Here is a 17419-nt window from a genome sequence, read left to right as displayed (position 1 = left end):
GTGAGCAAAAAGGCTGGTAAAATCACTCTGGACCCCTCACATCCAGCACACTCCCTCTTTGAACTGTTACCGTCTGGTCGACGCTACAGAGCTCTGAGCACCAGAACGACCAGACACAGGAACAGTTTCTTCCCTCAGGCAATCCATCTCATGAACACTCAATAAATAAACGTGGAACACACAACTAATACTTTATCCATTCACCACACTCACTTATTTCATTTTAATTTTCTCATTTCTAATTTGCACATACTTGACCTGTACATACATAGTTGTCTATTTTATATATATATATATATTTATTATTATTATTATTATTTATTTTTTTCGCTGCTTTGTACATTGGTTATTGGCTATTTCCTGTTATTTTGTTTCATTTGTGTCCTGTCCTGTTGCTGTCTTTCTGTTGCACTGTGGAGCTTCTGTCACTACAACAAATTCCTTGTATGTGTAAACATACTTGGCCAATAAAGCTCATTCTGATTCTGATTACAATTACAGTACATAGTGAAAGTCCTCTCATCTGAAATACTGCTACTATTCTTTGTACTGTAACTACTGTAGCACACTCCCTCAAACTCGTTACTGTTGAATTGATTTGTAGCCAAGTACTTTTTACATGTATTTGTGCAGAACTGAAAGTCAACTGTCTAGGGGAGGCAGAGAAGGTCTTTTCTCAGAAGACTAAGAAACTGCTATAGTATAACAAATAAGGATATTACAGTACTAATACTCCAATGCAGCTTGGCAGAGGATGCTGTATTTATTTATTTATTTATTGCTGTACAGTAACTGACAGTATATTCCAATGTGTGTTTACTGTATATTCAGTTGTTTGGTTTTTGTACTTTTCTCTTCTAGTGCTTTTCATCTACTGTAAGATACCTTTACAGTAGTGTAATGAAAGTAAACTTTTCTTAATTTATTGGGGAATTGTACTGTATCACCACAACTCACCACAACAATGTCCGTTACAGTATGCAGCATAAATAGAGTTGATTCAAGATTCAATAAAACTCTTGAATCTTGAATCAACTCTATTTATGCTGCATACTGTAACGGACATTGACTTGCAAGATGTTTCCTGTTTCCCAAAAGGAGGTTTTTGTAACAGTGTTTTGAATTGATCTCACTAGTGTTCACTAGTCAGGAAAATAGTCTGCGTATCTGACAGCTTCGTGTGTCATCTGAGGCCAAAGATTAGATTCTGACAAAAGAGAATGTGTCTTTGACTAAAATGTTTGACTTTGACCTCGAAGTTTGAGGCTTGCACAAGTTGGTGTGTAGTTTTGAGATTGTGTTTATAGTTATGAGAAAATGGTGAATTGTTTCGTGAATTGTGTGTTAGCAATCGATAAAAACTCGAAGTTGTATTTTACCACAGAGAGTGAAAGTAAGATAGAGATTCAACAGAAAATCGAAGCTACATGGAGCTACAATCACAAACCTCTCAGCAGCACGACAGACAGGAATAGAGAGAAGCAATCGAGAGCCCAACTCAACAATGTCAGTCCACTAGCGTTTCCTCTTGGGTAATTGTGTGCTAATTGAGCTCAACCTGTGCAGACTTGAGTGAACAATATTGAATGCTATGCTTTCTAAACAAGCACATGGTGTAAGCACTGAGAAATGTAGGGATTTGTGTGTAGAGTTTTACAGTAACAGTTCACCAAATCTGACTCGTGTTAAAGCAGGGGAATAGTGTTTATAGTTTAGGGAAATGGGTGTGCTTTTTGAAAAATGGCGATATGGTTTTGACATTTTAGTGCAAAAGCCTGATTATAGTGTTTTAACAATTGAGTAAAACTGTAATACTCACCTGACCTGTTTTATGTGTCTGATATACACATCTCATGTGTTATTTCATGCTGAACTGATTGATTGTATATGTCTGATCTGTTTTATTGTTTTGTTGTGTTTGTTGGTCAGTGGCACTGCCGACGGTCAGTGATCTGGAGCTGCATGACATCACTCACAGCACCATGCGTGCACGCTGGCGAGAGGCAGAAGGGGCTTCTGGGTACATGATCCTGTATGCGCCTCTGACAGAGGGCGAGCCCGCGGACGAGAAGGAGGTGGAAAACACACACACACACACACACACACTACAGGTCCTCTCACACCGCATACGAATGTCTGGCGTGACAATTTTAACTAAAATCAGTCTACGACACCCGACTGGAACAAGTATGAATGCAGATGCTCTCAGATTTGTGAGTATCCCTAACTAGTGGGCAGTGCTGGGGTAAACACATTACAAGTAACACGAGTTATATAATCAGATTACTTTTTTAAGTAACTAGTAAAGTAACACATTACTTTTTAATTTAGAAGGAAATATTACTTTTCAAATAAGTGGCAGTTCCTGTGTTTGTGATGTATTGAGTGACAGCTCTGGTGTTGAGAGAAATCAGGAGTAAGTGCAGAGCATTGTGTGTGAATGTAGTTCTAGACTAAATATCAACATGATCTTACTGTAGTTCTAGACTAAATATCAACATGATCTTACTGTAGTTCTAGACTAAATATCAACATGATCTTACTGTAGTTCTAGACTAAATATCTACATGATCTTACTGTAGTTCTAAATATCAACATGATCTTACTGTAGTTCTAGACTAAATATCAACATGATCTTACTGTAGTTCTAGACTAAATATCAACATGATCTTACTGTAGTTCTAGACTAAATATCTACATGATCTTACTGTAGTTCTAGACTAAATATCAACATGATCTTACTGTAGTTCTAGACTAAATATCTACATGATCTTACTGTAGATCTAGACTAAATATCTACATGATCTTACTGTAGTTCTAGACTAAATATCTACATGATCTTACTGTAGTTCTAGACTAAATATCTACATGATCTTACTGTAGTTCTAGACTAAATATCTACATGATCTTACTCTAGTTCTAGACTAAATATCTACATGATCTTACTCTAGTTCTAGACTAAATATCTACATGATCTTACTTTGGTTCTAGACTAAATATCGACATGATCTTACTGTAGTTCTAGACTAAATATCGACATGATCTTACTGTAGTTCTAGACTAAATATCGACATGATCTTACTGTAGTTCTAGACTAAATATCACCATGATCTTACTGTAGTTCTAGACTAAATATCTACATGATCTTACTGTAGTTCTAGACTAAATATCAACATGATCTTACTGTAGTTCTAGACTAAATATCTACATGATCTTACTGTAGATCTAGACTAAATATCTACATGATCTTACTGTAGTTCTAGACTAAATATCAACATGATCTTACTGTAGTTCTAGACTAAATATCTACATGATCTTACTGTAGTTCTAGACTAAATATCTACATGATCTTACTGTAGTTCTAGACTAAATATCAACATGATCTTACTGTAGTTCTAGACTAAATATCGACATGATCTTACTGTAGTTCTAGACTAAATATCGACATGATCTTACTGTAGTTCTAGACTAAATATCACCATGATCTTACTGTAGTTCTAGACTAAATATCTACGTGATCTTACTGTAGTTCTAGACTAAATATCTACATGATCTTACTGTAGTTCTAGACTAAATATCTACATGGTCTTACTGTAGTTCTAGACTAAATATCTACATGTATTTACTCATCTCACCTGCACTAAAACACATTCAGTGTTCCTCAGAATCAATAAAAACAGACAAATACAAACTCTGAATGTCTTTGCTACTGACCTTTGATTCAATTCAACCAAACTAATAATAAAAAATGACACACTTGTGTTTGATTGTAGTTATTGCTGAATAGTGTTGAACTTTCTCCTCCTGCGTCATATTCTTCATGAGATTAGTTTGAGTGGCGCTCTCTACTGTACAAACCTGAATACATTTCCTCCATTTCATTTCACTTTTGGTGTGGAAGAGCTTTTACATTTGTAAAAGAAGAATTTTTTTATATTAAAAACAAAAAAGCAAGACCTGCCCAGATTAAAAAAGTAACTCAAAAGTAACGTAACGCATTACTTTCCATAAAAAAAGTAACTAAGTAACATAAATGGGACTCCACCCATCCCTCCCACAGTCTCTTCCAGCTCCTACCATCAGGAAGACGGTACCGGAGCATCAGAGCCCGCTCCGCCAGACTGCTCAACAGCTTTTTCCCCCAGGCTGTGAGAGCCCTGAACTCAAACCACCCCCCCCCCCTCTGAAACCCCATGCAAACCCCTACCTCCTGAAACATTTGTGAAGCATTCGTATAGTTGTATTTTTTATCCTTTATTCTTTTAGTTTGTATAGGTTAAATACTTATATATATAGTATACTTATAGTTAAATCTGTCAGTAGGTTAGTTGAGTATAGGTTTATAGTGTTTTTTACTTCATTGTTGTATGTCTGTATTTATGTAGCACCGTGGTCCTGCGAGACACGACATTTCGTTCCACTGTATGTCCCCACATGTAGCGGAATGACAATAAAACTCAACTTGAACTTGACTAATTAGTTACTTTTTTAGGGAGTGAGGCAATATTGTAATGCATTACTTTCCCCAACACTGCTAGTGAGTGTGTGTTTGTGTTTACAGGTTAAAGTGTCCGACTCCGTGACTCAGGTTGAACTGGACGGTTTAACTCCTGCGACCGAATACACGGTGACCGTTTACGCCCTGTACGGAGAGGAGGCCAGTGACCCCATGACCGCGCAGGAGACCACGCGTGAGTACGAACCCCACCAATACACGACAGAAACACCTATGTGTGCTAAATACTAGCTGGTAACATCCTCCTTCTGACTCTCGCTCTCAGTCCGTCTGACTCCGGCTCGTAATCTGCGCATCTCAGACATCAGTCACAGCTCCGCTAAACTCTCGTGGGATGCAGCGTCTCGTAAGGTCAAAGGTTACCGCATTGTTTATGTGAAGACGGACACTGTGGAGACCAATAAGGTAAGAGCGCATCAGCCACTGTGAACTGAATTGTTTTGGCGTGTCTTTGACCTTTGGTAACCTCAGGTGGAAGTGGGTCCGGTCACCATGCTGTTGCTGCGAAACCTGACCTCTCTGACGGAGTACACCATCGCCATCTTTGCCCTGTATGACGAGGGACAAGCAGAACCGCTGACGGACAGCTTCACCACCAGTGAGGACACACATGTTCATATATTCAAAATCACATTAAAACCTAATCGAAATACAACAACAACAAAAAAAACATACAATAAAGTAATTCTATTTCAAATGTGTGTGTGTGTGTGTGTGTGTTTTAGGTGAGGTTCCCCTGCCGCTGAATCTCCGCAGCAGTGATGTATCCACTGATAGTTTCAGAGTGATGTGGCAAAACGCCGCGTCTGACGTCTCCTTCTACAGACTCACCTGGAGACCCGCGGCAGGAGGAGAGACCAAAGAGGTGCACACACCTGTCTGTCTCTCTGTCCCTCTATTCAATTCATATTGCTTTATTGGCATGACATACTTAGATACATATTGCCAAAGCATCGCACATATCAGAATAAAAACTAAAATATATAATATATATCCATAAATAAACAAAACAAAACAAAATACATCCGTATATACAGTATATTTATATAAACATTAATGGTACTAGTACTACTAATGCAGATGTGTTCACTCTTTACTTCTTAGTTTGTGGCATTTATAAATATGTTGTGCTACCAAAGAGGAAGCAGGTCCTTCAGCGAGTAATATTCTTAATTTGAACTCAGGAATAATCTGCTGTATTTGACTGTACAGTGCGTCTCTTAAGGACGTGTATTTGTCACAGTGGAGGAGAAAGTGTTCCTCCGTCTCAACTGATCCAGATCTACATTCCTTACAGATTCGCTCTTCTTTAGGTAACCACGTCTTTCTATGTGGTCCTCTTTCTATGGCCAGCTGGTGGTCACTCAGTCTGTACTTCGTCAGTAAATGTCTGAGTTATATTCCTGACTGAGATCAGATAATCAGCCAGACTGTACTCTCTGTTGAGTTTCAGATAGCATTGGAGACCACTTTGGTCTTTGGTTTGTTCTTTCCAGTGCTGTATGTATGTCTCCTTCTCTTCATTCATCATTTCTTTGATTCTTCCAGCTTTTTCAGGGTTGGTGATATTGAGTGCTTTGTTAGTCAGATCTGACACCAGTACACAAAGATGACTTTTTTGGGCACTCATTCTTTGTGTTTGTAGTGCTTTAAAATGAAGAGAATCTTCAGAACTAGAGTTTAAGTGGATCCAGAACTTTAAAACTCTTGTTTTAATGATTATATTTAGGGGGAGACGGCGTTATTAGGTGTGTTTCTGTGCACATGAAGGATGCTTCTGCAGAACTCTACATGCAGAGCTTCTAAAGGGTGTTTGTGCCAATCTTTATGGCTGTAGTTACTCGTTGGGCCCCAGATCTCGCTTCCATACAGGGCAATAGGCAGTATGACACTATCAGACATCTTTGTCCAGATTCTGATGGGGATGTCTATTTTGAATAATTTTGTTCGTATGGCGTGATGTTTTTTTCTGAAATATCATTATCTTAGCTTTTTGGATGTTGACTTCTAAGTTCCAATCAAGGCAGTATTTAGTTAAAATGTGAAGGTTGTTCTGGAGACCTTCTGGTGTTTTAGATAGAATTAGCAAGTCGTCTGCATACAGTAAATATTTGACTTCTGTGAGGAATAATTGTAGTCCTGGACTCTGATTGGTCCAGTAGATCTGCCAGTTCATTGATATATATGTTAAATAAAGTGGGGCTGAGGCAGAAGCCCTGTCTCACTCCTCGCTGTTGAGAAAAATAGTCTGTCCTTTGCTGTCCAATTTTTACTGCACATTTATTTTGGTTATACATGTTTTTAATTAAGTCATATATTTTACCCCCTATGCCACTTTGAATGATTTTATAAAACAATCCATTATGCCAAATGGAGTCAAAAGCCTTCTTAAAATCTATGAAGCATGCAGATATGTTTCCCTCTTTCTTTAGGTGTACATGTTGATTTATTAATGTGTGTAGTGTGTGAATATGGTCAGTGGTTCGATGTTTAGGGAGGAAGCCAATTTGAGATTTGCTGATGATATTGTGCTGCTTTAAGAAAGATGAAATCCGAGAGTTGATTATAGAGCAAAATACTTTTGCCAAATGACTGGTTACACATATCCCTCTGTAGTTATTAAGATCTGTTTTGTCTCCACTTTTAAAGATAGGAGAGATGAGTCCTGTGTTCCAGACCTCAGGAGAAACGCCTGAACTCAGAGTCAGATTGAAGAGTTTGAGTAATGCAGTCTGAAGTTCAGGAGAGATGTGTTTAAGCATCTCATTGTTTCTGTTGTCAGGGCCACAGGATTTCTTACATTTGAGGGATTTCAGTTTTCCACTAAGTTCTTGTTGGGTTATTGGATAATCAAGAGGATTTTGGTTGTTTTTGATACATGATTCAAGAGCGTTCAGTTTTTCAAGGACTTTTAACTGGTTGGGATTATTCAGAGAGTCAGTTTGATGTGTATAGAGCTTCTCAAAATAATCTTTCCAAATTTGACCATCTTGTATGGCTAGTTCTTGTGGCTTTGTATTGTTTAGACTGGTCCAAGTGCTCCAGAACTGACCCTGATCTTCTGAAGTGTGTTGTTATAATAATCTAATTTCTTCTGTCTCAGTGTGTTCTTGTATTGTTTCAGAAGTTCTGAGTGCTTGAAGCGTAATTCTGAGTTGACTGGATCTTTGTGTTTTTGATTTGAGATTAATCGTAGCGCTTGTCTTATTGTTTTACAATCACGGTCAAACCACTTTTCAGAAGGTTTTTGTTTAGCTCTGTTTTTGTGTTTACATGTGGTAGTTTTATTTAAATATCATTAATATGTTTAATTGCTAAATGTATTCCTTTCCAATTATTATCATATGTTGAATTGTTAAACAGTGTTATGGAATTGACTATTTCATTTGACTTCAGTACTTTAATATATGTTTCAGCAGCATTAAGAGTCCATCTATATGGTGTTTTGAGCTTATGTAGATGAATTGGCTTTTTCTGGATCTCTCTTGATTTGATGTTTTCACCTGAAGAGATTGATCTGGCTGTGATCAGACAGGGGTGATGAGCTTTGACGGTAAGTGCACTGAAATGGGGGGGTCTTATATTTGATATGGCATAATCTACAACACTGTTGCCGAGATTTGAGCTATAGGTAAATTGTCCACAGGAATCTCCTTCTTGATTCTACCATTGAGGATATAAAGTCCTAAAGTTTGACACAGGTGGGCTACCTCTTTGCCATGCCCATTGACTCCAGTATCCTGGTTATTTCTTCCAGGTAGAGTACTGAAGAGATATTGGGGTAAATGTGTGAACAGATGTTTATCTCCCGAGTTATCAATATAGTCTAAAGCCCTATTCGCACGGGATTAGTATTACCTGGTGACCTCCAGTCATTTGTAATAATTGCGGAGGTTGTCTGTGATCTTAATCCCGTGCGAATCGGCCATGTCTGTAATTTGTAAAGTAAAAATTCTCCCACAAATGACCTACCATATTTTGCCGAACACAGAGGTCCTGGGATAATTTTAGTCCCATGCGAATCGACATCTCTGTGATTTGGCCAGCATTTGGCGGGTCGTATATCATTTGTCAAGGTTTTTGTTTCCTGTGTGCCTTTTTATCCATCTTTTGCAAAGAATGGAGCTGTGTTGGAGTGTTTGATAATATTTTGGGTGCTGTGTCATATCGCTACACCATACAATTTGCAGAAAGAGAAAGCTGAAAAGGTTTAATGCGTTACAAATAAATCAAGCATAAAGCTTGAGATATCATTTTAACCTGGTGAAATGTAAATGACACGGGACACAAAACTATATTAGTTTCTTTCTTTTTTTATCCATCTGGACCATAGAACGGGACTCTCAAAGTCTTGACATCCGGGTATTCGGAGATAAATCAGTAATTTTGAGTAAAATCACAGGCTTCGCTTATCCCGTGCGAATGCACTACACGAAATTCAGATGTAGGGGGGTAATTTCAGAATCACACATGGTCCCCAGATAATACTAATCCCGTGCGAATAGGGCTTAATTCTGAACCGGTTCGAGCATTTAGATCTCCACATAGTAAAATTTTCCCCAGAGTTTGATATTGATTCAGTTCTTCCTGTAAAGTGTAAAACACTTGATTGTCGTAGTATGGGGAATCTGATGGAGGAATATACATTCCACAGATAAAAAGGTCTTTATCTAGAATTCCAAAGCTTTTATCCAATTTTAACCAAATATGATTTTTGCCTTGCTGTACTGGTGATGTAATATATCAACTAAACTATCTCTCTCTCTCTGTCTGTCTCTCAATTCAATTCAATTCAATATTGCTTCATTGGTATGACTGTAAAAATACAATATTGCCAAAGCTTGATATAAATCTAAATATATATATATATATATATATATATATATATATATATATATATATATATATATATGTGTATATATATATATGTGTATATATAGAGAGAGAGAGAGAAACATAATAACAATGAAAATATCGAAATAATAGAATAAAACCATTATAACAATATATACTTAAATAAACATTTTAACAAATAAGAACTTGTGTGAACATTTCATACCACAGTGTTTAACATATAAACACACACAGGCTGAGGGTCACTGTGGTGGACAGTAGGGAAACACACTGAGGTCAGACATAATACACACACTCACCTGCTGTCTCTCAGACTCTAGCGCACACACACACACACACACACACACGTATCTCGCAGCCAGTGCTGCTGTCTGTCCCTCTCCTAGTATTATCTTTATTTGTTCCTCTTCAGTCATGGCTGTAAAGTTCTTTATGATGTTTGTGAATTTGTTGATGTATATGTCTCTGATTGATTTAAACTGGTAACAGTGAAGTAGGAAGTGTGTCTCTGTCTCACAGTGAACACACACTCTTTGCTCTCTGGGTAAGCAGCTCTTTCTGTGTCTGCCGGTCTCGATGGCTAGTCTGTGCTCACTGAGCCTGTACTTGCTCAGGATCTGTCTCTGCTTTGTGTCTTTCACACTCTGGAGATATTCTTCTAATTCATATTTTAATTTTATAGTTCGATAGAGTTGTAACTTACTTTGTGTTTTGGTTTCTTGATCCCAAAGTAAATTCTTCCTTTCCCATCAGATCCAGCGCCCGCTCTCTGTGTTCGTTAGCCTGCCCTGCGGTTTCTTCCCTCCAGAGAGAGGGCTCGACACTCCGCCTGTCTTCCTCTGAGGAGGTGGGCGTGTAGGACGTCGATGAGCTTTGTAAAGCTGCAGTGTTTGCACAAGCATATTATGAATGACGACATCATTATATTCGTGCTGTCAGCTCTAAAGATTTAGGGCTGATTGTGCTTCTCCCCGCCGTACGATCTCGCGGTCCCGCCTCTGCTGAGGCACGGCGGTGAGTGAGTGAGTGAGATCGCGGGGATCGCAACATGGATCTGGCAGACGGTGTGAGACGGGTTCGCCCAATCTCCACCAGCATTCCCCAGATCTAGCACTCTCGCTCGGGGCTGGAAGCCCACGGTGCGGTTCTTCCCCCTTTGAGTGAGAGCTCGCTGTCGCGTGCATTACATCATTCTCATTCTTATTATGAATACTTTTCATATCAGACCGTGTTTACTCATCTGGTTGTCTTTCTGCATTTCATTTTGTGGAATTAAATGATGTATTTCATCTAACTAGGAGAAGTTAGATGTGTATATATGTATACATATACACATATATGTGTGTATAGGAGCCTCGTGGGACTTTTCTCGAGTGAGAGCACGATGCTTTACCTCTCTTCCTCTGAGGAGGTTGAGGTGATCAGCATGGGCTGCTCCACTCGTAATCATGTCACTACTAGAGCAAGCTCCTGATTGGTTAACGCGGGCGCGAATATCCGCCAAAGTTCAGATTTTTCAACTTGCGCAAATCACGCGATACACGCGTCAAACGCCCGAAACGCTCAATTCGCGCCGCCTCACTTGCGCGAATGGCTCCGCAGGATGTCTTTTCGCGTCTTTGCATTGACTTAACATGTAAATCACTCACGCTTAACGCTTCATTCACGTCATTAGAGTGTCTCTCTCTCGCTCTCTCTCTCTCTCTCTCTCTCTCACACACTCATTCAAGATTCAAGATTCAAATAGCTTTATTGGCATGGTGAAAGAAATCTTTACATTGCCAGAGCTTTAATAACACTATACAATAAAAATAAATAAATAATAATAAAATAATAATGAACAAAAAAGATGTATAGAAGTGCCTCTAGGCATATAGTGAGTGTGTTGGTAGTTCTGTCCCGCTGGAGGCTCTTTGGTCGTGACAGGACTTCAAGTCTTTGTGGTGAGTTGTGAAATGGGGATAGAAAGTGTCCCTAATTTGTGCATATTTAGGGCAGGATGTCAGGAAGTGCAGTTCTGTTTCCACTTCATTTCCTGTGCAGTGGGGACACAGCCGGTCTTCTTCTGGTAGCCAGGTCTGTCTGTGTCTGCCGGTCTCTATGGTGAGATTGTGTTGACTGAGTCTGGACATGCTCAGTGTTACGGGGCTGACGAGACGTGCGGATCCATATGCAAAGCTTTATTACAAAACATGGTCAGAAAACAGGCAGGGTCAGACAGGGGCAAACAGGTATGGCAAGGGCAAGACAGAGCAATCCGTGGAGCAAGCGTGGGTCGACGATCAGCGAACAGTATCCAAAGGGGCAAGGCAGAGAGATAATCCAGAGACGAGAGCAATAATCCAAACGGGGAGCGAACACAGTCCAAACGGCAAGGCAAAGGGGTAAATCCAGGAAACACGGGCAGGGTCAGACACGGCAAGATAAACAAGGCAAGACAAGACTACAAGAATGGCTCTGTAAAGTTGCTATCGCTGAATGAGTGATAAACGCTAACAATTACAGAAACTGAACAGAAACACGGAAGGCACGGTTAAGCAGCTAGCGCTAGGAGAGCACTAAATGCAGACAATACTCGGCCCAGAGCAAGAGGAAGTCCCAGGTTAAATAGTGAGTGCGTGATTGTGAAATGAGCATCAGGTGTGTGTGATGAGTGAATGGTGACAGCTGTGATCTGTGCAATGCATTGTGGGAAATGGAGTCCAGTGTGTTGTGAGTGAAAGTCAATGTGGTGAACGGGTGACCTCTGGTGGTGGTTAACCGGGAGAGCATAGACCAGATTCGTGACACTCAGGACTTTCCTCAGTTTAGGGTCACTCACTGTACTCAGGTATCCTGCCAATTCATATTCTCTATTTAGGGCCAAATAGCATTCCAGTTTACTTTGTAGGGCTGTTGCGTCTCTCCAATGCTGTAGGTATTTTTCTTTTTGTGTTTTAATTATTTGGTTTGGTCTGGCTAAGTTTGTATTCTCAGTCAGACATGTTGTGGTTTGTGTAGTCAGCTCTAAGACCGATTGGCTGAGGGCGTTTCTTTCTGGTGTCAGCTCGTGGTAGTTCAGGGCTTTGTGATGGAGGGTCTGTTTATCACTGTTTTTTAGGTGGGCATGGAATTTAATGGCCCTTTTTTGTATTGTGATTATAAGTGGGTATAATCCTAATTCTGCTCTGCAGGCATTATTTGGGGTTTTGCGCTGTACTCGGAGCAAAACTTTGCATAGTTGGGTCTGCAGAGTCTCTATTGGGTGTTTGTCCCATTTAGTGAACTCTTGGTTTGTGAGCGGCCCCAGACTTCACACCCGTAGAGTGCCATGGGTTCTATTACTGATTTCATTATTTTTATCCAGATTCTGATTGGGATGTCAATTTTGATATTTCTCTTAATAGCATAAAAAGCTCTCCGTGCCTTGTCTCTCAGGTCGTTCACAGCTTTGTCTCTGTCTGTCTGTCTGTCTCTCTGACCATCTGCCTGTCCGTGTCTCTGTGTTTGTCTGCAGGTTCTCATCAATGATAACTCAAACTGGTTTGTCATCACGGGTCTGAGGCCTCTGACTGAATATGAAGTTTCTCTGTCTGCGATCTACAGAGACGAGTCTGAGAGCGATCCGGTGGAGATCAGCGAGACCACAGGTCTGACTTCACCTGCTCCTTCATGATGCCCAGTGCTGCCTGAAAATTGACCAGAATCACAGACTTTAATGTGTTTTTTCTCTCTAAATGTGTTTGAAGTTGCCAGAACAACAACAGTTACGACGACGACCATAAGAACGACTACAGCCGGTAAAATCTCTCATGTGTTTCCAGCACTCGTCATCAGTGGTTTTCCTGCATCAGAAACGCTCTTCGGCGGTCACTTACACGCGCTAAATTCTCCAACCTTTCATCAACCTTCAGAACAAGAGTTGATGACAAAGTCACTATGGAAAACATTGAATGTGCTCCGATGATCATGGCTTCTGTTCATTGTTTGTGTGTCTCTGTGTGTGTGTGTGTGTAGTGCAGCGTCTGGCCGTCAGGAATCTGCAGCTGAGTGACATGACGACCTTCAGCATGCGTGTATCGTGGGATCCGCTGGGTCCAAACGTGCGTCAGTACCGAGTGTCATACATAAGTACACGAGGAGACCGCGCCGAACAGACGGTGAGAGACTCCATCCTCTCCTACATTATAACCTGAATATTGACACTGCAAATTGTGCTGATTTAAATGCATTTTCATATGATAAATGTCTCATGACAGTCCATGGGCCAGTTTTACTAACAGAATGTGCCAGCGCAAACCGTCTTTTGGTGTTAAAACAGTACTGTCAGGATTTACTAAAGATGTGCAGTGAAGAATTAGCGCTGGAAAGGCGTAGACACTTATTTTTGCACCTGACCTTATTGAATATGCATTTGTAGGAGGTTCCCTTTCCTTTTATTAAATCACGCAACGCAATTTACTAATGTTTGCGCTCGTCAAATTACTGGTATTTGCACCATTATTTAAAAAACGCATGCTTTAAACTATTTTGCGCCTGTGTCGTAAGTAGATCACCCGCACCTGATGAGCATCGGCCTTACTTAAATGCAGCTACGCTAATTTGTGCTGCGCTTGGTATATTGTGTTGGTCGTTATGTAAATCAGATGTTGCGTCTGTGTTCTTTAAATTGCGTGTTGTCAGTAAATCACTTGCATAAATTTCCACGCCCATTGGCGCCGTTTTGAAATTGCTCTCGCACTAATTTGCCCTGTTTAATAAACCTGACCATATGTGTACAAAACTGGATAAATTGTTTTTGATCCGTGACACATTCAGATGTGATTCGTCACATTTAACCTCAGCAGGTCTCAAATGCTGTAACATCATTAAAAGTGACCCTGGAGCATAAAACCAGTCATAAGGGTCATTTTTTGAAATTGAGAAATTATTTTTTCATCTGAAATCTGAATAAATACTCTTTCCATTGATGTATGGTTTGTTATGATTGGACAATATTTGTCTGAGATACAACTATTTGAAAATCTGGAATCTGAGGGTGCAAAAAAATCTAAATATTGAGAAAATCATCTTTAAAGTTGTTCAAATGAAGTTCTTAGCAATGCATATTACTAATCAAAAATTAAGCTTTGATATATTTACAGTAGGAAATTTACTAAATATCTTCATGGAACATGATCTTAATATCCTAATGATTTTTGGCATAAAAGAAAATTTTGATCCATATAATGTATTGTTGGCTATTGCTATAAATATACCTGTGTTACTCATGACTGCTTTTGTGCTGCAGGGACACATTTATGTTATTTACAGCATTTGTATGTTACAGTGATTTTCAAAGAGCTGCAGAAACTCAATTTCCATTTCTCCTCAAAAATCCCTGCGGCTTCTGAACGTGTTTTTTGTCTTCTGTGGAGTTTTGTAAGTGTGTGTTTAGTTTTTATCGGCGGGTTTTTACCGCAGAGTTATGCAGCGCTGCAGGCCGTCGTCCTGAAATGTGTTTGTGTTCACCGCAGGAACATTCCCCATATCCAAACGCCTTTGATGACTGTGTGTGTGTGTGTGTTTCTCCGCTGCAGGCGACGGTTCCTGCGGCTCAGACCTCGCTGCTGCTGCAGCCTCTGCTGTCGGACACTGAGTACCGCGTCAGCGTCTCTGCGCTCTACAGCGACGGCGACGGGCCGCCCATCACACGCCTCGCCCGCACACGTGAGTCTGCTCTCCACTGAGCCTCGCTCTGTGATTCTGGGTAACCCATACAGCTGTCAACACTGCACTCCCTTGGGTCCACAGCAACACACCTGCCGCGCGTGAAGTCATTGGATGAACGTTTCTCGACACAATAAAAATGCAAACAGGCAGACAGACGCACAGAGATTCCTGCCTTTATTAGAGAGAAGAATATGTTCAGCCCCTCCCTCTGAAGCTTCGAATATTCGGTGTTGATTCCTATCGAAGCTTCGAAGCTCAAAAAATGGTATTCGGGCCAGCCCTAATTGTTTTATCCACCTTATTCTTCAAAGCAGAAGTAAGCCGTTTTCTGTGAATGGGCATGTCTTCCGGTTCATTAGCCGCTGTAGAGAAATAACGAGAAGAATAACAAAGTGCAGTAAATGGTAAAACTGTTTGCATTACAAACCAGTGTGTTCATAATTGACAAAATACGTTAAAATACCATGGTAAGACACACCAATTTGTAATATCAAGCAGGAAAGCTAGCTGTTTTGCACAGCTAAAAGTAGTTGGAAGCGGATGAGACCGGAAGCCAGAAACATTCAATTTACAAAAGGCCACGTGCACTCTTACGGAAATAATTTTATTTAATTTAAATAAATGTAATTAATGTAAGTGTTCTATAAATTAATTATATAATTTTATTTTAAAAATTGATTCATATTTGTTTAAATTTCGTTTATTTAAATTGAAATTCAGTATAAATAAAAAAAAATCCAAATATTCCCTGTAATTTATTAATTTAACACAAGTTCGTAAAACTACATGCTCTGTATAATATTATATTGTCACAATGGGTCATAATTGCATTATTAAAGGATATTTTATTTAGTCACATTTTGTTACATTCAAAAATAATGTAAAATCTGGTCAGTAAAACGAAACATTTCCAAACCTTATTAAACACTATATGCATGTACTTTAGTTCCCCTAAAGAGGAAAATGTCATCTTCACAATAGTTTAGTGTAGTTTATTTATAAAGCAACAACATGCTAGACAGGTAGAACAAATAATGGACAAATGAAAATTTACACCCTCAGAGAGAATGTCAAATACCCATTTCCTGCATCTCTAGAATGATTTAATGAAAGCGTACAGGCCAGTCGTGTTTGACAGGAAGTGAGTGACTGCTGTCTCCTGCTCCGCAGTGCCGCTCTCTGCTCCCAGTAACCTGCGTGTGTCTGAGGAATGGTACAATCGCTTCCGCATCAGCTGGGACACACCGCCCTCGCCCACCATGGGCTACAGGATCGTCTATCAGCCCACCTCAGGTACCCAGCACCTCATCACCAGTGTTGGGGAAAGCTACTTATAAAACTAATGCATTACAATATTGCCTTAGTCCCTAATAAATTAACCAATTACGTTATTTTGTTATGTTTTATGGGAAGTAATGCGTTACGTTACTTTCGAGTTAGTTTTTAAATCTGGGCAGGGCTGCTTGTTTGTTTTTAATATAAAAAGTTCTGGTAACACTTTATTTTAGGGCCTCTTAACTAGTTGCTTATTAGCATACATATTACTAGAATATTAGCTATTTATTAGTAGTAATTAAGCACATATTAATACCTTATTCTACATCCCTAATCCTACCCAATACCTAAACTTAACAACTACCTTACTAACTATTAATAAACAGCAAATTAGGAATTTACTGAGGGAAAAGTCGTAGTTAATAGTGAATAAGTGTTTCCTATTCTAAAGTGTTACCGTAAATTCAGGTCTGTACAGTAGAGAGCGCCGCTCAAACTAATCTCATGAAGAATATGACGCAGGAGAAGAAAGATCAACCCTATTCAACAATAACTACAATCAAACACAAATGTGTCATTTTTGATTATTAGTTTGGTTGAATTGGATCAAAGGTCAGCAGCAAAGACATTGATTAATAAAATGGAATTTAAATACATAAATGGTATTTGTCTTATTTAACATATTTAATTATTGCAGGTTTGTATAATATTCAGAGTTTGTATTTGTCTGTTTTTATTGATTTTGAGGAACACTGAATGTGTTTTAGTGCAGGTGAGATGAGTAAATACATGTAGATATTTAGTCTAGAACTACAGTAAGATCATGTAGATATTTAGTCTAGAACTACAGTAAGATCATGTTTATATTTAGTCTAGAACTACAGTAAGATCATGTTGATATTTAGTCTAGAACTACAGTAACATCATGTAGATATTTAGTCTAGAACTACAGTAAGATCATGTAGATATTTAGTCTAGAACTACAGTAAGATCATGTTGATATTTAGTCTAGAACTACAGTAAGATCATGTTGATATTTAGAACTACAGTAAGATCATGTTGATATTTAGAACTATAGTAAGA

General features: G+C 39.2%; 1 protein-coding gene across 1 annotated transcript in view; it reads left to right on the top strand.

Moving 5' to 3' along the window:
• The window catches only part of LOC306884876 (collagen alpha-1(XIV) chain-like), an 84213-nt gene that overhangs the window by 25664 nt on the left and 41130 nt on the right, over nt 1–17419 (top strand). The window contains exons 12-21 of the mRNA XM_079441104.1: nt 1930–2075; nt 4562–4691; nt 4782–4921; nt 4988–5114; nt 5242–5381; nt 12867–12999; nt 13099–13149; nt 13367–13509; nt 14929–15058; nt 16232–16354. Coding sequence (XP_079297230.1) covers nt 1930–2075; nt 4562–4691; nt 4782–4921; nt 4988–5114; nt 5242–5381; nt 12867–12999; nt 13099–13149; nt 13367–13509; nt 14929–15058; nt 16232–16354 — 1263 coding nt within the window. The remainder of the gene's footprint in view (nt 1–1929; nt 2076–4561; nt 4692–4781; nt 4922–4987; nt 5115–5241; nt 5382–12866; nt 13000–13098; nt 13150–13366; nt 13510–14928; nt 15059–16231; nt 16355–17419) is intronic.

The sequence above is a fragment of the Barbus barbus genome (assembly GCF_936440315.1).
Source record: "Barbus barbus genome assembly, chromosome: 19".
Classification (NCBI taxonomy): domain Eukaryota; kingdom Metazoa; phylum Chordata; class Actinopteri; order Cypriniformes; family Cyprinidae; genus Barbus; species Barbus barbus.
Note: the sequence above shows the minus strand (reverse complement) of the source record. Positions and strands in the feature narration are given on the sequence as shown.